Source organism: Nannobrachium achirus (genome assembly GCF_963921795.1).
Source record: "Nannobrachium achirus genome assembly, chromosome: 1".
In the NCBI taxonomy this organism is placed as follows: domain Eukaryota; kingdom Metazoa; phylum Chordata; class Actinopteri; order Myctophiformes; family Myctophidae; genus Nannobrachium; species Nannobrachium achirus.
The window spans coordinates 25,802,578-25,826,685 of record NC_137810.1 but is presented as its reverse complement, the minus strand read 5'-3'; the positions used below and the strand labels follow the sequence as shown (position 1 = coordinate 25,826,685).

General features: G+C 41.0%; 1 protein-coding gene across 1 annotated transcript; it reads left to right on the top strand.

The window, feature by feature from the left end:
* Window positions 1-2,332: 2,332 nt before the first annotated feature.
* Window positions 2,333-10,165, top strand: sass6 (SAS-6 centriolar assembly protein; the record flags this gene model as incomplete). The annotated part of the gene is made up of 12 exons (XM_080727826.1): window positions 2,333-2,472; window positions 3,027-3,087; window positions 3,668-3,747; window positions 3,881-3,985; window positions 4,081-4,246; window positions 6,134-6,253; window positions 6,885-7,076; window positions 7,645-7,839; window positions 8,489-8,557; window positions 8,803-8,982; window positions 9,620-9,701; window positions 10,023-10,165. Exons 1-12 carry the CDS (start codon window positions 2,411-2,413, stop codon window positions 10,163-10,165), a joined length of 1,455 nt encoding a protein of 484 aa, XP_080583952.1. The 5' UTR covers window positions 2,333-2,410.
* Window positions 10,166-24,108: the final 13,943 nt, after the last annotated feature.

The following is a 24,108-nucleotide window of genomic DNA, read 5'->3' as shown; positions in this document are numbered from 1 at the left end:
CGTTTGTAACAGTAGTTCTAAAAGTGTGAATGTATAAGTAAGAAGCAACTGTTCCAATTTCCAAAGCCATGTGACCCATAGGGCAGGAGCCTATCTCCCGTTTCTCTAGCATGAGGCAGCTTGATGTACAAGGACATCCCCCCGCCATGATGTTCAAGTACACCCCCTGGACATGACGCTAGTATGTCGCAGGGACTTACCCCCAATATGCTGAGTGCCAAGCAGGAAGGCATTGGGTCAAGTTTTTACAGTCTTTAGTATGACTTGGCTGAGGATTTGAAACCCGATCTACAAATCTCACTATAACCTACACTATTACAACAAGGCCATTGAGAGAATGTATAAGAATTTAGATTAAATAATGTTTCACTCTCTTGTTATCTACGCACGTACAATACAGTTGTAGAATTCTGTAGTAAATCCTGAAAACTCTGGGGGTCCCTGGCAATAAATATTTTCAAATTGAGGTCCATGTGGCCTATAGGTATCAATTTCATTGACATGTCACATGAAATGATTTGGGAACTACTGCAGGCTGCATGGCCTTCCACTTTAAGTTATCTTGAAATCGGCCTACCAGTAAATATATGGATTTGGAATGATGTGGGTAAATTGATCTAGTGTGTCAGCATACAATTTACAATTTATGCATTTAGCAGATGCTCTCAAGACTGAAGCTAAAGTAATGGGTATGCATTGTGGGCAGTGAGTATATCAGGCAGATTTACGTCTCCATGTGTCATGCATGCCTAAACTGACGTTTGACTTCTGCACTTAAAAACAAAGAATAACAAAGAACAAAGAATAATGGCTGGCCCCTCTTAGTCTAGCTGGCTTACAAGAGAAACCTATGCCTGTAGTATTTATATTTTCTAACCTGTTCTGTATCTGTAGTTGATCTGATGTGTCCAGCTGCAGAGGTGTTTTGAAACCAAAAGGTTTTGGTCCAAGTGATGCATGAAGAGGCAAGGGAATCCATATGAGCATCTGTCAAAATAATGGAGAACAAAATACAAAAACAAGACAAAACAAAACAAAACATGGTTGTTGTAAGTGGGTAAAACACTCAAACTCTGAGGCGCCGTACAGAGGCTGAAATGTTAGATACAATTTAATTGACAGCGGTGTTTACAAAACTCTGATACTGCAATGACACAGGCCTTAGTTGAACATTTATGATTGCAGGGTGGATAGACAGTAGTGTACACTTGAACCACTTCTGATATGAATATGGAAAAAAAAAGTAGATCATGTGGAATGTACACTGTGCTGATTTGTTTTGGGTGTATGCCTATTTGTAAGACTGTACTGCACTCTAGTGGTCACTGGTCACAGCATGTCAAAGCATGTCACAGAATATCAAATTGAAAATGTTTGTTGCTGATCATACACAGTCGGTCCTGGTGAGCTTAATTTTAGGAATGCAAAACGATATCGACGGGGAATATATTGCCGAATAAAGCTCAATCCTTAATAGTTCTGTTTTGAGAATCAGTGGGTTCAAATAGTGGCTAGCTGTGCTGAGCATCGTGTTGGGGACTATCTTTTATACAGTCTATGGTTGGGGACTGCTTGGAGAGTTGCGTAGCCAATTTCATGCATGGAACACTCACCTGGCTGCAGTGTCACCTGGTCTGAGACTACACAAGGGGGGCATATTGCATCAGCTTTTGTATCCAGTTCCAGTTTTGTCCACACATCTTTGTTTCGTCACCTCGAACCGTTTAACCGTCCGTTATTAGGTATGAGTTCATGTATGTTTGGATAAAATTGGTATCCAGACCTGAAGTGAACATGCTTTTTCTTCTGTTGATTAAATTGAGCTGGACTGTCTGGAGAGTGGAACGAGAGGCAGGAAACCCCAGAACACTCAATGGTTGTTGTGATGTAACGGTGCCCTCTAGTGGTCTAATATGATGATGACATTCTCACCGGCAATGGATAATAAATGAACAGATAATAAATGAACGATGCACTCTGTCTGGCGGCTCTTGATCTGTTTACCATGCAGGCGAGTATTATTTAGTTACTGAAGTCATTCGAAATTGAAATATGTATTTTGAATACGGTCAAGTCGAGGTGAAATGTTTTACTAACGATCTTTGGTTGGGCCCGCCTTTTGTGCATAGTTTCCCACCCCGTCATGGCTTTTCCGGTCTGCCCGTTTCTGCAGTGAACGCAGTGAACGCATAGAACGGAGCTGTCAGACCAGAGTGTCACATCTCGCCTTTATCACTGATCTCTAGTTCCGTTCAGCAGAGCGTCGTTGCGCGGGTGCAAAGCGCCAAACACAAAAACGGAATCGCCCTGTATTAAATATTAAACTCCGGCTCGCAGCTTTCCTATCGGCCTTGTGCCTGTATAGTTACTTATATCTAAGAGCAAACCAAACCACGAAGTGGAAACAATCATGGAGAAGTTGTTCAACAAACCGTTGCAAGTGAATATGAGGTGCAAGGATTGCGAGGACAGGTAATGTCTGTTTGTTTACTATGTCATTATCAAGCTAAAAGTTGGCTAACTAAAATAGTCAACGCAACGTACCGTTCATGTTTAACAGCTGAAGCCCAACCATGACATTTGGTGATCTGTGTGTTTCACTGGTGTGTGCCTGACTTTGTGTTTTAACACAGTCCGATGCTTCACAATGTTCTGTTTGTTGTTAGTTGAACAACTTAAAACTCAAATTATATCGTACATCCTTCAATGTGCATTCATAAAATTAGGCTAGCAGGACCGACTGTGTATAATAAATGTCAGTTAGTTGTTGTCAGCAATTATTTGTGGATTAACAGCAAAACGGGATATTGCTAGCAGAATTATGCTACTCGTGTTCAGCTCTCTGTTTTGAAGGCAGGAGAGCCATTGCAAGATAAAATTATCCCATCTAATAATCAGATGGATTTTTTTGTTATGCATATTGCTGCCATTGCTTGGTGTGGATGAGCAGATTCCCACATCTTCAGTTTGATCTCAGATTTGTCTGTCTCATCTGATCATTTACAGTTTGATTTCTACCTTCACAGGAAAGCAAATATCAGAGTTACCATTGAGCTGCAACCTACAACAAGTTCTGTTCACAAAACGGTGAGTGTGCTGCAATAAGTAGGAGGTGTTTAGCTGAAGAAATTGCAGTGTACTGAATCACACTCGCATACTATTCATTTTAGGCCAAGATTAGACCAATTATTTACCATGTCTGAGTGTTTTAGTTTTGAGTAAAAATGGCAAGTAGAGAAGTCGGTTTACAACCAAGCTTCTTAATTGAACATCATTTTCATCATGTTGCTGTTAACCTTGTCTTTCACTGATAGTCATTTCAGCATTGGCAAAAGATGTTTCCACTATGTATACAGTTACAGTGCCCACACCAACTTGATAGGCTACTTTTTGTAGTGAAGCAGATGCTTGACTCCTTCCTGCCACATGCATGGACAGTGGGCACTGTTGGTAACATTAGTAACATTTACAAGGAAGATTCCAATCTCCTGGACTGGGATGTACCAGCTAGTTGTAAATAAATTCATATCTAAGTTTGTGTAAGGTATCCCTGATTATCTTGTACTGTGAGCAGGGCATAAGTGTTTAAACTTGTAGAAAATATAGGATTTCATACCCCTTATCACCTACCTACTAACTTTACTTTCTTTTCTTATTTTCATGTTAGGAGCTTCTTTTAAGACTAACGGATGATGCTGACCCATATTTTCTGTTCAGCCTCTCCATATCAGAGGAGGACTTCCAAAGGTAAGCACAAGAATAATAAACACCTCAAACTGCTCACAGCAATGCTGTTAAGAATAGATTGAATACAGTGTTCTATGAATGTCCTAACTCTACCTCTTTTCCTATCACTGAAAATTAATTTCTTTGTCATAAGTTTGAAAGTTCAGCAGGGGTTGCTGATATCCTTCAATGAATTCCCTCAGAAATTCATTGACCTCTTGAATCTCTGCAAACAGGAGTCAGACTCTGATAACCCAAGGTAAAAAAACAAAACACTGATAATGTGTTCATCTAATTTGAAAAGCTTTTGCCCCATACGATATTCTAAAATGGTTCCTATTTCATGCTTTCCAGATTTCTGCTGCAGTTAAGTCAGTCCCCAGTGCTTGACAGCTCTGCAGACTTCAGTGTGGTTGAGACGAATGCCTTCAAACGTCTCAACCACCTCACACTAAGGCTACTTCAAGGCTCTGACATGGACATAAAAAAACATCTAGCAGTCTGCCTCTCTTCAATGAAGGTAAATGCCTACTAACGTGGTTAGTCTACAGCCAATAACAGACTGAAGCTAAGATACATAAGCTAAATACTACTATTTCATACCTGCACCAGAGACCTGCTACTTGGATTTATGTTTCAATGAAGGGTTTGTCATAGTTTTAAGTTTTATCATACACCCAGAAGTTGTTTTACAACCACCCTGTCCCTAACCTATTACATTGTGATAGTCCTACTGGGCTTTGGGATTTAAACTCCAGTGAGTCTTGTGTGTGGGTCAAGTTTAGCAGTGACATTGTTCAAACGTCAGAACTCCCACATAGATGACAGTTCTACCACGCTAACCATTCACAAGCTACAGTTGAGGAATAGCATATCTGCACGTGTATAGATGGGTAATATTCAATGATTGACTAGGATACAAGAACGCTTGCCCCGGGTCTAATCTGGCAGCTTGGAGTGGTCGCCACCAGGTATTCCTAAAATGTACCTTATTCCTAAACGTAACATAAGTAAAACTATGCCTAAACCTAGAGCCCGACCGATACATCGGTCAATTCGATATATCGGTCGTTTTGGAGCTATCGGAGGGGTATCGGATATCGGTGAATTATTCCACCGATATCCGATATTAATTGTCTGTAACGTGTCTGCGGAGACAGCATGAAACCCTGAGTTATATAGGCCTATTTGTGGGCAATACCAGAATTATCCAGCAGAGTGCAGTATAATAGTCCAAGACGCAAGACAACACTATAGTGGAGTTGCTGCCTCTCGTGTGTCATTCACTCACCACATGTGCTGTATAACTCAGATTTTTCATTTTGGGGTGAAGGAAGGTGTGTAGACCTATGTGAAAATCCACAGAGAAATATAGATGTCTGACTAGGCCTACTATATAACCAATTGGAATGAAATCTGCTCAAACTGTCTGATATACGGATACAGAACCATATATACTAAGGCTATATAATGTCTGGTGGACATTTTTTTTATGTTTTGTAAAAAAAACATATATATATATTTTTTTTACAAGACATCGGTATCGATATCGGTATCGGTGCTCTAGCACTCTCCGACATCGGATATCGGTATCGGCCAAAGAAAATGGTATCGGTCGGGCTCTACCTAAACCTAAACCTATTCCTAACCTTAACCTCAGTAAAACGAATACAAGAACCACTGCGTGCGAGCGGCCGATGAAAATATGGCGGCGAGAGTGTTTTGAGACGAGCATTCCGGTTATGGACTATTGTCCCCAATCCCCACACCTACTTAAACCCTATATACTTCATTGGCTGCAGTCCCCCAGGGTAGATCTGCTATTTTCACTGAATATTCGCCCCAGATGCAAGTGTTCATGGGGTTTTTAAAAGCATAATCATTTAGTGGGATTATACTTGATGCTATTGGACCTACATTCTTGCTCCTCACTACGAAAGTAGTATGATTGTACTTATTATGATTATGATTGTTCCATTCCTTGAGGAAATTTAAAATGGTTTGGTTTTGATTATGTATCATTATTGTTATTCTAGTAATTCACTTTCTATTGTTAAAATAGTTTCGAGTTTAAGTTATCAAATGCAGACCCGTTCTTACCCTCAACTTGTAGTTTTGTCATCTCATGTAATTCATGTTTATACCAAGACTATTTTTTTGAATATTTCAGGAGGAGAAGCATTCCTTTGAGGAGAAGCTTAAGAAGACTGAAGATGAACTAAGCTATGCTCTACAGGTATATGATTAGGGCTGCAACTGTCGATAATGTTCTTGCCAATTATTCTATTGATTACCTTTTGATGGTATATATATTCTTTTAAAATATAATTCTGGAAAAGTCTGGAATTTCTCAGAGCAATGATATGAATTGATAAGTTGTTTTTAACCTGTGCATAATTTCTTACAGAAACTCACAGAGAAGACAAGAGAGTTGGACAAACTGCGTGCAGAATGGACAAGTCAGGAAAAAACTATATCCAGTCACTACTCTCAGGATCTTGTAGCAGAGAGAGAGAAGGCTTTAGATGTAAGCTTCTTATTTTTACATAATTCCAACCATACTGTATCTTTTTAATATAAAAAAATAAAAAACAGGGGGGGGGGGGGGGGGGGGGGACATAGCCTGAACCTACGTGCAATGTTCTCTGCTTTCACAGTACTCTGTGCCATGGCTCACTGGAGTGGATTTTTCATTTAAAACCTTTTAACACAATGATCGCCATTGACGCAGATCTACGTCATGTAGGAGACGGATACAACCGGAAATGACCTCATCCCGAAATGTTTCCCCCCTGTCCGGCTCAATGTTATGAGATTTATTCTTTTCCCAGATTGCGTTTTTTGTCAAAACAAGCTTTTTTTCTACTAGATGATCGCGGATACAATTTTTCTTTTCCGGGTGAAAGAAAAGATGATCGGCCGCCCCTCCATGTGTCATTTGTTTACATCATGGTCTTATGGTGCGTTCACTGAAATAAGTTAAAAAAGGAAACACTGAAAAACTCTGGCGGATGAATTCATTAATACTGTGTAATGTTTGAAGGACCATGATAAAGACTTATGTTTTGTAACAGCATGTCATAATTGTATTATAATTGTGTCATGTAATAGGGAAGGTAAATTCTGATCTGCTAATGTCACTGCATGTACCCTTGCAGATACAAACCAGGCTTCAGCAACAGACTGAAGACCTACGCCAAGACCTTGAGAGTACTCACAAGAGAAGCATACAACAGCTTCAGACCAGACTAGCTGAGTTGGAAACATCCAACAGAGAACTGACAGAGAGGAAATACAAGAACGAATCAACCACCAGGGACCTGCAAATTAAACTAGTGGGTGCAGAGGAGGTATGTAAGTGCATTGCAGTGCAAGTGCACCATCAACTCCATTGCCTAATTCTATAAAATGACCATGGAATTAAGAGTTTTGGATACATACTGTAAGGGAATTAACTTTTTAGACAAAACCGTAAATGCAGTATAAATATAATGCATGCAAAACATCTGATACAAATGTTTGTTTCTCTCGTTCATTCACATTGTATTCAGCTTAGCACCTTTAAGGTTTTGTTAACGGATGAACGGTGGTTTAGTGCAGCCACTTTTCTGAAAAGAGAAACATGTTTTTCACATTTCCAGCTACGGTGAAAGTGGTCAAACTGTCCGTTGAAGTTATTTAAAAATCAAACAAAAGGTTAGGAGACAGGAGTCTCTTTAGTAACAATGCTATCTTGGCAATAACATGTCTACAGACTGTATCTGTCTGTCTAGCCATCTTCCATCCATCAATCCATCCATTTGACTCTCAGTCTGTTCCAAATAGTGGCGCCTGGTGTTCCCCTCTTTGAAAACCTGTGAACTATATAATTGTGATATCAGTGTGTAGCTCTTTTACACTCCAACATCTTTCAAATAGGAGGCTCAGCGAGCAAAGCAGCAGGTATTGTCTCTGAGGAGGGAGAATGGGACATTGGACACCGAGTGCCATGAAAAGGAGCGCTTGGTTAGCCAGCTTCAGATGCGTACAGCTGTTCTGGAGCAAGAGGTCAAAGACAAGGATCAGCTAATGTGTCGTACAAAGGAGCTGCTTGAAGCCACTCAACAGCAGAAGGTGATACGCAAACAGTAGTCTGTGGATACATTTGTCAAGTATTCTCTAAGCCAAGGGTCTTCAACAGGGGGTACAGGACCCGTAGGGGGTCCTCAGAGTTACTACAGGGGGTCCTCCAAATCTTTGTGTGACTTTTTTTTCTCCTTTTTTATATTAACCACTTGAACCCTAGTGTCCATATTCTGAAAACTTTAGGCAAAAATAGCAGATCTACAAGCTCACACCGCCTCGCAAGCTTGTAGATCGTCTATTTTCGGCAAAGAGGTTTGGTTTAAAGGGGGAAAAGAACAGACTAGTAAGTACAGAGTGAAAGGTCAAGTTTATTAAGTATTGCCGGTTCAAGTGGTTAAATATCTGAAAACACAAATTGACATGAATCCAAAATACACTGATGATTGTGCTGTCAAACAATGAAACTGTATGGAATCTATGAAAAGGTTGTGGAGGTCCCTGCTTCATCTCTCTCTCAACTAAGGGGTCCTTGGCCTGAAAACGTTGAAGACCCCTGCTCTAAGCTTTGTCTCAAATACAAGTAATAGGGCTGTTACTAGAGTCCGGTCTCAAGATCGCATTTTGAATTATGGCAATACATGGTCTGTCTCACTTACCCTGGGTCTCTGTGTTAATTTTCCCCCTGTCACTTCTTAAGGACTCTATTGACGGAAATGCTGCTAAGCTGGAAGAAACTGTCAAATTACTCTCTGCAGACATCATAAAGGTTGGTGAAGATTATTATTAAGAGCTACTACCGTTTCTTCTGTTTCTATACTACTTATATATAATATATATATTTATTGCTCTTCATTCAAGTTCACAGATCACAACACGTACAGAATTTAGAATTATCAACTGTTCGCTTAAGCTTAAAAGGAAAAATGTATTTAGTTTTTTCATATCATTTACACCACCCATATAATATAATTGTATTATACTAACTCGTACCTATTTTTGTTCTTCACCAAGGCCAACGAGATCATTAAGAAGTATATGGGGGAGGTTCAAAAACTGTCCAACAAAAACAAGATGAAAAACATAGTCACTGTGGAACAAGAGAAGGTGCTTCTGAAGACTGAGGAAGAACTGCAGATTGTCACAAAGGACCTTGAAAATTCCCAGCAACAGCTCAAGAACAAAGATGAACAGGTATGTGATTGTGTCATGTACCATACTAGGTACTGTATCTGACCATTCAATTCCGAGGCCTATGATTCGACTATAAATCGATTACAGATGCATCATGATGCATTTAGAAGTGAATCAATTTTATTTTCCACCCCTGCTTTATACATTATATAATATCTTTCAATTTTGGTGTGGGAGAATGTGTTTACATGAGTGTTTTATCCACATTAACCCTGGCATCCCTATTTCGGGCACATTTTCTAAACATTTAAACGTTTTCCAAGATTTTTCAAAAAAATCTAAATGGTCTTTGTGGAACAGCCTTCTCTGGGAGCACCACTTTTTTTTTCCTTTTTCGTGTGTTTGCCACACGTGGCTCTTTTATTTTAAAGCATAGTTTTAGTGAGGTTATGTTTAGGGATAGTTTTTTACCGGTTAAGATTAGGTTTAGGTGTAGTTTTAGATCAGAACGCATTGTGAGCTTGTAGTTCGGTTATTTTAGGGAGCACAACACCATCGTGCAATGGACATAAATTAGGCATAAGGAAGACAACTTAAGTCGCATGTGTGACGGTGACAGAACCTGGCTGCTCTCGAGTTGCAGATAAGAGTATGGAAGTTATCTTTTTGTTACTCAAAGAAATCTCTACATTATCAGGTTTCAAAATTAAAGGAGCAGTTGGAGACAACAATACAGAAGTTAAATGAAAGCAAAGAAGTGCTAAAAACGAATGAAAATGGTAAGAAATGTATTTTCATTTGCCTTTTTTATTTTAAGTTTAGAGTGCTGCTTGCATGACTGACCTAAGTTGATTATTTTACTGCTAATGATTATTCAATGTCATTATTATTTTAATTCACACCCACCTCAGCTTTATCTGCTTCTCTTTACTTGAACGTGTACAATTCACTGCTCATCTATCTCAAGCAAGTTGCAATGCAGGTTAAACATAATGTTCTGAACTGGATGTAAATCAATGGCTTACTGCAAGGTAGGTAGTAGTAGTAGTAGTGCATGCATAATGCCCTCTGATATTTTCTGTTTTTCCCTTTTACCACAGTTATAAATTGGCTGAACAAACAGCTAAATGAAAAATTGCTGTGCAGAAAGCCACCATCTCCATCTCCTGAATCATTTCAAACGCCTTCAGTTTTGCCTACAGCAGCAGGATTGAGGGTACGCTATGTGATGAATAGTGAATGATTTATTTGATTTTCGAGCAACTAATCTTGTTCGACTGTTCAATTAGTAATTTGTCTGCAAACACCATTGAGACCACACATAAGCCTCGTTCCACATGCACGGTCACCTGAAAGTAATCTAGATATTACCCAGTGGGGCTGTATGAGTGAACACGAATGTCTGACTTGGCGCCCGTACACACTGTAGGACTTTTAAAGGAGACATCCAGACCAAAACACATATAGGGTTAAATCTGCCTTTTATCATACCCCTTCATACCTGCTTTAGTCGATTTTTTTCATAGCTGCCCCTGTTGCTAGATTTCGGCTGCCCCTGTTGCTAGATTTCGCGGGCTCTCTCATAACTAACACAGTGGATTGTCCTTAGGCTAGTGCGGTTATTTCTTTAGCTTCAAAGTTAGTATTTTTTGATTGGATTGTGTTTACACAACGTCCTGAGACCAACCAAACCGCTGTTTTGACCTCACAGGCACCCTTACTTGTCAAAAAGACCCCTCCTTCCCCTCCCTTTCTAGCCTCTCCTCTCCCTGCTCTGGTGCAGAGCAGAAGCCGCTTGACAAGTAAGGGTGCCTGTGAGGTCAAAACAGTGGTTTGTTTGGTCTCAGGACGTTGTGTAAACACAATCCAATCAAAAAATACAAACTTTGAAGCTAAAGAAATAACCGCACTAGCCTAAGGACAATCCACTGTGTTAGTTATGAGAGAGCCCGCAAAATCTAGCAACAGGGGCATCCGAAATCTAGCAACAGAGGCAGCTATGAAAAAAATCGACTAAAGCAGGTATGAAGGGGTATGATAAAAGGCAGATTTAACCCTATATGTGTTTTGGTCTGGATGTCTCCTTTAAAGTCGTCGGGGAGTCATCAGAACGTTATGTACAGTATTTCTCACTACACAAGTTATTTTATTGAAATCGGCTGTGATATATCATTGTGGTTTTCAAGCCAGATACTGTATGCCACAGTATTCTGGCCATATTTGATAGTTCCGTCAAAGACTTAACCCTTTCCAAAGCATAATACTGTAGGTCTTGACCTAAATACTCCTAAAACAGAAATACCCCAGGTCGAGTGTTCCTGTATAGACCCTTTTCCTGAGCGCTCCACTTTGGAGTGCCGCCGCCATTGCCGTGGTGTAAACAGCAGCCAGTGGTGGAGTAGAAGTAAAATTATTGAAAATGGGAAATACTCAAGTAAAGTACAAATACTCAAAATTGTATTTAAGTACAGTACTTAAAGCTATACTGTGTAAGATGCCCAACTAGTGGTCATTAGCCCTATAGCAAACCGCGTCCGCGTCTTTCGGCCGTTTTTCGTACCTTCAGACCCCCGCGTCTGCCTCCACCTCGCTGAGATCTATCTTTTGAGGGGTCCCTTGTTCCTGTGCGTTCAGTAATTCCAGAGATACGGACTCCTTCACCCTGCCTGGTAGGCGAAATTACCTAGAGAAGGGATGGTACAAACGGGCGACAACAAATATGGCTGCCATAGCGACCCCACTTCAAGATGCGCTGTGATTGGCCGGCAGTTGTATAACCCTCGCTGTGATTGGCCGGTAGTGTGATGACGCAATTTTGGCGCGAGATCCGGTCCACGGCAAGGATCGCAGTTTACATATATAGAGAAGGCTTTACAGGCTGAAATTCACGGAGTGGGTGTTCTAAAACTTTAGCGATTTAACAGTTAGGACAATTTTAAGATTTGTTTTATAAAAAAAGTTACATGGTACAACTTTAAATATAGCCTCCTAGTTACTTTACACAAACTTGTTTACACCGTGGCAATGGATGGCAGCGGTGCCCTTTACAGGGTGTCGCTCAGGAAATCGGTCTATAGGCATTAGGCAAACACAGCATGCACGTATCTATTGTGGATGGGAGAAGCTCCGTACAAGGCCGTGTCCCTCGCTCGATCATAACAAGTCAGGAGAACAATGTGACACCTCATACGCACACCAGGCTCCCTACCAACCAAATCCCTGAACAGAATTATACAGCAGCATTTATACATTTTGATTCCATCTGCAAACCTAATTTGTCATTGCTTGCTCAAGTAAAAATGTTGCAGCTGACACCATAGCAACGGGTCATAACATACTTTACATAGTCAGAAACAGCAAGTCATTGATAAGAGGAAGTTGTGGTGTAGGCCGTTCTGATACAGTCTTACTTTATTTATATATTCTTGACTTCAATCATCAATCATGTCTGGTAGATCAGTGGTTCTCAACCTGTGGGTCGGGACCCCCAGATGATTAGCTTAATGTGAAACTTTGTTTTCTCACTCAACAGTAAACAAACAAAGTGTAGAGGGTATCTGCTCATTTCTAAAGTGACAATTTAAGGACTTTTTAATACCTCTAAAACGATAAATTAAACAATAAACATTGGCCAAATTCTCAAATATGAGGCAGAAATTGTGAAAATAGCCGATCTACATGCCGAATAGATCGGCTATTTTCACAATAGAACCACGTTATACAAAATGTAATGCCTCAGCTCTTAGTGCTCATCAGGGTGGGGGGTCCCCAATTAAAATATGATTATTTTGGGGGTCGCAGCCTGAAAAGGTTGAGAACCACTGGTAGACGGTGGACCTCAAGCCTGCTCATCTTCCTCTTGGGGGGACGGGATGTGGGTCAGATCCACACCACGAATACCCAGTCTCCTCCACAGTCAGCTCGGGGGTTTTGTCGGCAAGCACCAAAAAAGGTCCCCAACACATCATAATCGGAGCAAAAATCTTGCAGTGTGTACGGGCCCTTAGTAGCACCTGACATGCGAAGAGTTTTACGCTGCTATTTCCGGCTTTAAGTTAAGTCGGTGTTATTCATATCCAATTGATCCCAAACGGTCCATTGTGTGAATGGACCAACCAATGGGCATGTTTCTAATTTCTAATTGTCGAGTAGAGAGACTAGAGAAGAGCCTCCATAAGGTATTTGGAGTCACTGCAAACATTTCATTAATGGGCATGTTTCTAATTTCTAATTGTCGAGTAGAGAGACTAGAGAAGAGCCTCCATAAGGTATTTGGAGTCACTGCAAACATTTCATTAATTCTGCAGTTTTTATTAATTAATTAACAACATCAACCATAATGTGGTTTTCATATAGCTGTTCTTTTGTATTAGCTTGCTTGTTTTAACTCAGTAAAGTTATGACATTGATCTTATTTCTATACAAGAGCTCTAAGGTATATTAATGACATTGATAATGCAAATATTAATGTTATAAGTTTGACCACGGGAGCCTGACTGTTTAATTTATACTAGTTATGCAGAAAATGGATCTACAAGCTGATGATGTGTAACTATATGTCAAACAGGCTTTACTCTGTTCTCTTATCAATTTACTTTTTTTTTTACAGGCCCATTTTTATCCAATGAGTGGGAAATCTGGTATGTCTCCTATGGAGGCCATAAATGTCATCCCTATTCAACAGCATCCCATAAATATATTGAATAAACAAAGGTGAGTCCAGACTCCAGACCATTATTTTGTATTTATTGATTTATGCAAGCTGCATATCTTACCAGACAATGCTAGCAAATAACCATAGTTAGAATAATATGTGTGGAGTAGCCTAGTCCTACTTTTATTCCAGCTGTATATGTAGCAGTGTTACCTTAGGACCGGTTTAATCACTTGTCAGTGATATGTAACTTGTCAGTGACCTGTAACTAGACCTGGTCTAAGTAACACTGTAAAAGTGTACCGTCGACTGTGACTGGGCAGTGGGCAGCTACCGTGACAGTCACAGTAGTTGCCCAGTCAGTTGATGGTACAGTGAACATTTTTCTCTTCTTCTTTTAAGTGGAGAACCTGTAGGTTTGGATTCCAAATACTTTGAGAGGAGAGATGATAGCATTCCACTCCATGGTCTGTTGCCTAATCTACAGAACCGAGGTACTGTACAGCTAATTGAAAATAATCTGTTTCTATAGAGTTGCCAATTTGTCATAAAAATTGCTTTATTGGTAAGACACTCAGTTCTCTTTTCTTAATTAAACATTTTATTAGTGCCCTATCAATAATAACAATGTAAGTATACTGGGGGTGTTTGTGGTTTTTGAATTCTCATTATGAGTAAGATCATCTTTTCTTTAAACACCTGGTATATATTTTAGATAATTTGTACGTTCAAATGTTTTATGTATTTACTTTTCAGAATTACCTCAGCGGCCTTCCAAGCACACATCATCTTCAGCGTTCTTTACTGGATAAAATGCTTCAGAGATATTGGCTCAAAATTGAGTCTCAACACAGGCAGCTATGCTGCTGGACGAATTGCTCTTGTCACATCATTTCATCTGTCTACTGTACAGTAGGCAGTAGTAAAGCTGTGCTTGTTTCAGTATACAGTAGGTCACCATTTACAGTTTTTAAGTTTACAGGATGACTCCTATTCTCAGAACAGAGGATTATGAAAGCCAGTTGGATTCCAAAAGACTATTGATCCAAAATAAGGAGCATCCAGTTTGACATTGTCAGTTTGTTAAAAAGTAACATAATCCCCCTTTTTTAAATATATGTATTTATTAATTCAATATTAATATGAATAAATTATTTTATTTGCTTGTTTTCTTCAATAAATATCTCCCCTCAGTTCAAGGCCTGAGCAGGGTCAGGTTGGGGGGGTGAGTGGGATTTGGCAATTGTTTTTTGTTTGTTTTTTGTTGATACATTTAATAAAGACAGTAAAAACAAATTTGTCAGGTACATCCTGAGTGGTTAGTCACGTGCCTGTATTTGTTATTAGTGTGGTTGCCCTCACCTATAGTTCTTGTCCGACTTTATTCCTTCCTTCCATCCAGCATCTTTCTAGATAAACTTGTAAAACTATTTTGTCGCGCGCTACTCCCACTGTTTTGGTGGCACGCACGTGGGCGGCCATATGTCAAATCGACCTGCTTCATCGGGACATGTAGGGGTGCATTTTGTTAAGAGATACTGTACATTATATAGTTTAATTTATATAAAATGTATTTGTGTATACATTTTCTCCATTGAAAAAAAAGAAAATGCAAAAATGTAACTTTTCCCAAATATGGAGATGACTGACATCATAGATGTCTGACATCATGGACCACATGAGACTGACACAATATGTCCATATACTGTATGGGCAATTCCCAGATATGGGCTTAATATTGATGATCAGGGATCTCCATATTGAGACTTGAGACTGAAACAATATGTCTATATATGGGCATTCCCAGATATTGGCTTAATATCCCATATCTGGGAAAATTCAAATGGTAAGACGGAATTAATTTGACTCGCGTCACGGCAACCACACTTGCAATTTCCAATTGCAGCTTTCTAGTATTGTGTGATTGAAATCAATATACTGTATATATTATACTGTATATAGATAGTTAGTAGATTGCACTAAACTGTAGCTTTCCCTGTCTGTCCCGTGTCTCCTTTACTGCTGTGACTGCTTTGACAACTGATTTTCTATATATATTTCTAAAGTTCCTGTTCTTTCATTTCAACAAATCAGAAGGAGACACAGGATAGGTGGCCACTAGGGACATCTGGGCACCTCAATGTAAAATTGGCCTTTTTGAAAATGTTCAAAAAATAAAATATTTGAAAAATGGTCCTATATACATGATATGAACACCATGAAATCATATTTTGTAGAAATTGTAGAAATAATATTGATTGTCAAACGTTTAAGGATGTTCTAATTATGTATTCTTCACTTAATAATTATCCACCCCCCTCCCCCCAAGTCACTAGATCATAACCTAAAAAGCACTATTGTCGAGTTCAAACACAGTGTGTTTACCTGGGAGTGACTATTACAGCAGCAACTGTCATAATTTCATTCCCCCTCTGTCTAATTATTGGAAAGTATTAAACACTTGTCCCTAGATCAGTGGTAACCAACCTTTTCAAGCCCAAGAGCACATTTTATTCCCAATTGTAAGCCATGAGCTACCACTTAAATGTTAAAAAATCACACCCAATGTGAAGTGAGCGGTGGTCGTGCTTGCTTCTACCACTTTTTCGAGTCACGTGTTCAAATACTGGATTCTGATTGGCTAAATTCCGGAGGTTATGAGAGGACAACTGCCGCAAAGTTGTGTGCGGACTTGTCCGAGATCAATGCGCCTCAGTGTACATCCGGGGACTTCAGGAGGTAGTCGGAACACCTTTCCCCCAACCAACAAATGAAGGTCGCAGCGGTCCTATGTTTACTAACGTGCGTACTATCGTCGCCGATTTATTTGGATCCAATGCAATCCGCCAACTTTAAAGCCCCTTTTCTCTGAACCTATGCCTTTCTGGAAGCGAACAGCCTCTATTTACGGCCGGAACGGTGCTTTTAACTGACGTTAGCTTAGCTGTAAGCTAGACGCATGGATTAGTATGGAGTTGGCGCCATCTGTTGGTGAGTAGAAGATGTTGTTGGTGGAACTATCTGCTGTCTCGCGGAAGTTTTATAGGCAATAATGATTGTAACTTAAGATCCTTGCAAGTTACAACTATGTGTTTTCTTTCATGTATAAGGGAAAAAGTGGTAGAAAAGCTATTTACCACTCGGGGTCGGACATTATGCTCTGATAATGTCCTGTGTTAGGGTGTTATCGGACTCGGCTTCGCCTCGTCCGATAACACCCTAACACAGGACATTATCAGAGCATAATGTCCTCTCACTCGGGGTAAATTGCTTACATAACGTCTTCAGACTATAGGATTTGATTCTGAGTCTAGGATGTACAGGCTATGCTACACACACGTTTTGCTATGGCAAAACACTGAGGAAAAAGGCTACAGACACACGCACAGCCACTCTATGGAGCGGTTTACCACCGCTCAAAAAAAATAAACACTGATAGTTATATAATCAATGCCTAAATATTAAGGAAAACATCAGAAATATAAATATTAGGACAAAAATACAAATAAACTTCTTTTTTATATTAAAACTAAAAGGACATTTAATTCGCTTTTACATATTTCTTCTCTTCAATGCGCAATATTTAGTTTCTCAGTTGGATGACTGTTCACATTTACAGATATTCTGTTCAAAATGCACACATGACCATATATTTGCACACATATGGTGACAATACTCTCAGGGTCAGCCCATCTTATGAGACTGCTGTGACTGCAGTGCACATTATCTGCAAGCCTTTTGAAATCTGGTTGATAGTGATTGCCAGTCTCATGCAGTCATTAAGATGCGACTCACATCACATCTAGCCTTGGATTTTATTATTTTAATTTGTGAAAAGGCCATTTCACATAAGTGGAGCCAAAGAACTGTATACTTTGATGCGGTACTTTGATATGTTGTTTTGTTTCTTTCTTGTTGTGTTTTATTTTTTATTTTTTTCTCTCGCTCTGTTTTGCTTGTTCTAAAAAGTGTTCTTGTTCAGCACTTTGGTTCGATCTTGGTTGTTGGAAATGTGCTATATAAATAAAGCTTGACTTGATTTGATTAATGCATATTACCATTAAAGGAACTAAACTGTCCTGTCCTAATCCATTTCAATTTGAGAGAAATTATTTATTTTAAGCTAATTTAAGATGTTTATTAGCATTTCTGTTAGAATCCAATTAGACTTGTGGGTGCAGTGCCAGGTTTAATTGTTGGTTTAATTGTGCTCTCCTGCTGGATCTGCATGATTTGACATTTTAATGTGTTCTGTGTGCGGGTCCCTGGCACTGAAGTGTCTGTGAGAACTTCTGAGAAGAGTAGTGAGGGCAGGCTGACATGGTTCTGGAGGGTTTCTTTGTAGGTGCCATGGCATTGCTCCGAAGGTACATTGTTCCGAAGGTTCATTAGTCAGAATTTGTTAAGAAAACTATGCCCAACTCTAACCCTAACCTTAACCTCAGTAACCCTAACTCGGAATTATTGGCAGTCCCCTCTTTATGTATGAATGAAAGGTAAAAACTAATGGATGAGATGGAAAATGATTTTGTGAGGGACCAAATCCACTCAAAACTCAGAAGTAAGTAGCTATAAATGGAGGGAGATGGCATCTTGGGGGCTCAGCCAATAAGGATTCTCTGCACACAGTCAAATTCCTAGCCAGGCGAGCCAGGCAGGGATCAGTGTTGTGTTTGATATTTTGAGTGGTCAAGCACAAAGCATTAGCCAATCTCCAGGTCTCAAGTTAAGTCATAAGACCTAGTACTTAATAGGGCCTAGAACTGAGTCAGATCTAGACTTTACCCTTAGGATCACTGAGTGGTAGCAAGCTGGAGTAGACAACACATCCTCTCTGAGGCCGCGCTCACACATGTGCGTCACGCATCATCATCTTATCGTCTGAGAATGGCCACTGGGGGCGCCGTACGAATGCATTGTCAATGGAAGGTTGTTTGGTTTTTTGTCGTTGCCGTGTCTCTAGCTCAACCGCAGCCTGTACGCTCTTGAAGAGACACGGCAACGACAAAACACCAAACAACCTTGCATTGAGAATGCATTAGTACGGCGCCCCCAGTGGCCATTCTCAGACGATAAGATGATGATGCGTGACGCAGATGTCTGTACGGCGCCTGAGGCGCTCTACAGACATTTGCGTGAAACATCTTCTCCTTATCGTATGAGAATGGCCACTGGGAGCGCCGTACTAATGCATTGTCAATGGAAGGTTGTTTGGTGTTTTGTCGTTGCCGTGTCTCTTGGCCAAAAGACAGGCTGCGGTTGAGCTTGAGACAAGGCAACGACAAAAAACCAAACAACCTTCCATTGACAATGCATTAGTATGGCGTTCCCAGTGGCCATTCTCAGCCGATAAGGAGAAGATGTTTCACGTAGCTGTGTGAGTCCAGCCTAATACCTCTTTCAGTGCTACACAGATGCACACACACGCTCTCTTTTATTTTTATATTATTTGATTTGATTCTTGATAAGACATGTATCATCCATATTCAAAACCAGTGAACAAGCTGTGTTGATTTCAGATGTGCAATTTCATCACTGGACTTTTCACTGGACAGTTCATTATGTAGGCTACAGTGGCCTATAGGCCTATTGATATAATACTTTATTGGTCCCCATGGCAACAAATAGCCAGCACACAGAAAATGAGAGAATGTTTGGTCAAAGGCGATAAGCTCACACAGGTGAGTCATAAAAATAAACAGCTCGTATTGTGTACACACTATATGCAGGTTATTGGCGGCTGCCTTGGACATTAACAAAGGCAGAGAAAGCCATAAGCCTACTAGTATTAACTTAAAGTCAATGATACATGGTAGAAAACCATATTTGTCTATGCCTGTGATTTCGATAACTCAACAGACAACAGGCCTGCCTACATAGGCCTATTATATTACTTTTTATATATTATATGATTTATATGATTTTAACACGTGGTAGGTAATAACTCCATTATGTTCCTTCAAATCCTGTGGTGAAATAACCTGAATATATATTGAAACTCAACAGGCTCTCTCTGTCTGTGTATCTCTGTCTCTCTCTGTGCACCTCTCACCCTCCCTCCCTGGCTCCCTCCCTCTCTCTCTCTCTCTCTCTCTCTCTCTCTCTCTCTTTCCCTCCCTCTCCCCCTCCCTCTCTCTCTCTCCCTCCCTCTCTCTCTCTCTCCCTCTCTCTCCCTCTCTCTCTCTCTCTGTCCTGCGCGGTCCTTAGCTCGCGAGTCGCGACTCTATCAGGTGCAGCAAGAAAATACAAATCCTACTAGACGAATGTTAACGGTATGCCGTCTTGTTGAGATTTAAGGATGGTGAACAAGATGGAAAGAACAAAACTGCGTTTAGGTAAGGAACTTCTATTTTCACTGAGAAACAAACAGCGAATTGGAATCCGACGCACGCGACTTAATAGCCTATAGGCTATTTGGAAAATCAATTGGAAGATGAGATATATTGGCTACTTTCTTTCACTAGATTTGTATGCAGTCTGCATTCAGAACTTTGCAAACATATCACATCTTCGCCTGCAATAGCCTACGGCTTGGTCGACAGTCTTGACACTTTTACACAACAGTCAGCCAGACAGACAGAATAAAATAATAAGTCTCCCGCCTCGTAGCCTAAAGCACTTTCGAATGTGTTAATTAAAGTTCTATTATTAAAGACACATGTTTTCGGCAGCTAGGCTGCTATCTTGGGGAGGCAAATCAAATGTAGCTCTATTATTTATTTGGACAGTTGAGTGTAGGCTCCTGATTTAATAATCAAAAATCATCATCATCATCATCATCATCATCATGACTCCTCACCTCACCTGCTGCAATTTTCATAGGATATGGCTCTGTATTGACTATATAGCCTACCTGAGAAATGTGTATTCAAGATTCATTTCATTCATATCACTTTTTGTCGGACATAGAAGAAAGAAAGAAAGGCTATGCAGAAAATCACAGTTTAACATCGCAGCTGCCATTAGGCTATGCATGGCTTGCATTAAGGAGGCAGACTGTAATTCGATTCTGTTAATTATCAAGCAGGCCCAGATTGGATAGTAAAAGCTTTAATACGTGGAAAGAGAAATCCGTAGAGGTGGGCAAAGGCAGCTAAAAGGCATAGACCTATATAGGCCTACATTAATTAAGTTTGAGACAAATGAGTTCTGCTGCAGTCGATGTGAAGATATATAGGCATATAGGCCTACTCTTATCATTATGAAGACATAAGTGACTTATTATGCCTATAAATATTTCTGATATTTAATGGCCTTTGTATTTTGACAATGTTTGAGGCTGAAAAGCTAGGTGGAGATTATGTTTTTGCCCCTGTCTGTCAGAGTGACTGTCCGTCTGTCTGTCCGGTCCTTATAGCTAATCTCAGTCACAATTGGCATGCCGTGACGTGCAGTGGCGAAAACTCAGGTCCCCAGGTACGGGGGTCCGATTTGGACCGGCCCAGCCCACAACGGCCCACTTCGGTCTCATTCGCGGCCGCCGAAAAATCGGATCGGGTCGGGTTGGATCGGCCGAAAATTCGGTTCGGTTTGGGTTTCTGTGTGCATTTCCAGGTCGGTTCTGGTGTGTAATAATGAGTTAGCACACAGCGCAGCATGTACATACGTGCACACTACACACAGACAGTCACACACACACACACACACACACACACACACACACACACACACACACACACACACACACACACACACACACACACACACACACACACTACCAGGACAGTGTTAAACTTAATATCACCAACAGTGTGTGTTGGTCAGCCTCACACACCACAGACACATGACACATGTTCAAAACCAGACGGAAATAACTGACCACTGCATAACTCACATCAAGTTCAAATTCACACGCAAAGACCATGCAGCCAAAACTAAAGCACTATCATTGTAACACAACGCACACACCAACACAGTGCTGGCACTGTGCGTAAAGACGCACAGTGGAGAGCTGCTTAGACATGCCCAAGTGGTGCCCAACAAATTGACCAAAGGCACAATGCAATTAGAATAGAATAATAAACTACTTGTTTATATCCTACCTTATTGAATGAGCATCCGTCGCAGTGCGCGGTGCACAAAACGTGATAAGCGGCCATCGTATGGAATGATATAATCCGAAACGGGTGGCAGCAGTGCGCTATTCTCCGCGAGACCACGACCAGGTCGATGCAGTCCTTATTCAACAAACACACAAGAGTCTCTTTTTCCATTGCCATAAAGCTCCGTGTTCATCATCATCACCTATTCCTTCTTGGGCCGCGGCCGTTCCAAAGTTGTTCCGGGCGGCCGAGCTTCTAGTAATAATAATGCACTGTCTGATAGCTCCACTTCCCCGACAATAGGTGCTTGGCTGTGGGTAGACCATCCGATGTAGACAGCACTACTGGCCGGTAGCGACGCCTCCTCGTCCTCGCTGACAAAATAATTATTTTCAGTACAGTAGGCTGCTGCTGGGCTGCATCTGCCTCCAGATATTTTCGTTTTTTATCTCTTACTTTCTCCGCAATTTGCACGCACGGTTGAACTATAGAGTATATGGGGTTGAACACTGACTGGTCTCATCTTCTATTAACGTAAATCCCGCCACCATTTTTTGAACGGGTTACGTTGACGTACGGAGCAAACCACTTGAGCAGGGGGAATGGAGTCTCTACCTAACCTCCCTCTACCAGTCACAATCACTTCACCACCCCCCCTTAATAACAATGTATAATGGACCGGGCCGGCCCAGTTGTCTCTATTGCTCTATTAGGGCCGATGGGTGGTGAGACTGGTCACTGGTGACTGCGTGTCGGCCAGACCGGTTGTGCGCACATATCGTCCGCGTGGTCCTAGTGCCGGCCCCATTTGAGGCTTTTTTCCTCTCCTTTTTGGATTTCAGCGTCGCGGCAGCCCAACTGGTGGTCAGCGGCCCACGGGGGACAAAACGTACGTGTCCCCGGCCGTTTTTACGCCGCTGGTGACGTGAATCCTATAGCCACCAGGGTTCAGTTAAGTTCTTGTAAAGGAGCGCTTTCAGTTGAGATGACGGAGGCGCGCCGTCTCAGGCAACCTTGAGCCATGTGAGACACGCGAAGGTCGCATGAGCCGACTCGGCGCCGCCCGAGTTATGTCACGATATGGACAGAATAGTAAATCTTCCAAGTGGATACAACGGAGCGCTCCCTACCTCCGGTTCAGCCAATCAGAAGCTTCCGCGGTGCGGATCTTTGGTGGGTATTAGATACACGCATAACTCCCCCCAATGGATTTCTTGGTACGTGATGAAACTCCCCATATAGGCCACACCCATTTCCACCTATCTAGATTAGCCTGGGATCGCTTCCAATTTCTGGCTTTTGATCCGGCCAGGAGCGGAAACCGCCTACGTCATTTTGTAGTTCTAGACAGACTGCACTTTGCCCGGAACTACCAAACCGGAAACAGTTTTAACCCAGAAAAATTCCCCTCGCTCAAGGACATAATTTTAGGACCTACCCAATAAACTACTTGGTGCGGTGTAGTTTTTCGTATTTTTTTGAAAAGTTTGTTGGGTATATCCATCTTTTTGTCCAACACACAGCGACTGGCAAGACTACACTTCTCATAGCATCTAAATAGGGATTGGGGAAACAAACAGGGGGACCAAAACAAAGCGATACCACTTCTTGTAAAGAACATAGTGTAGCTGTAGAAAGAGAGGTGCTTTCTGCTTTGCCATTGGTCAGACAGCCCATTATTCCAAAGCACCATTGGTCCAACAGCCCATCATTCCGAAACCTTCCTAGTCCGATAAATGTCCCATTAGACCAAAATCCCATGAAACAGTCCGTTAAAAACGAATCCCCATTGTTCTACAGTTCATTGATCTGAAAATGAGTGCTCTCTCCATGGTGCTGAAATACCACAAAATGTTTGCAGGCTTTATCTGTGTCTTGCAGGCTTTATCTATCTTTGTCTTGCCAATGGGCATTGACACACCTACAGTATCTACACATCTATTATTCATTTCATAACCTTCTGCAGCTGTTTTGCTCACATCAGCATTATGTATTTTACCTTGTTTAACACTCCATACTCCAATAGCCATTTTAACGGAAAGTTCCACAGATTGAAATGGATTGCTCCTCTGGAGGAGTTAAATGAAAGACTCATTGTTACCCTTTCTATTAATCTGTGGTCTTACAGGGGCAAGCTATTGTACCTGTTGAATGGAAAAGCATTATGGCAATAAGAAACTTTAATGTGACTAATGGACCATATGCTTACAGATTGCTGCTTCCTAGACGTCATTATCTGGCCACAGTAGGAAGTTAAAAAACATCACCATCTGTCCAAACAATTTAGAGGATGTTCATAGGGCTGGGAGTACTTGGCACTGTGGCATATGGGCTTAGTTAGAAGTCACTGCACTTTGTTCTGTTAAAATTGTCACTTGTGAGATTTGTGAGTTTTAAACTAGAAGTGGAAATGTAACCGAGGAATAAGGATCTACTGTATTTACTGCCTGCAGCCAAGACTGACGATGTTGTGTGGGACGTGTGTGTGTG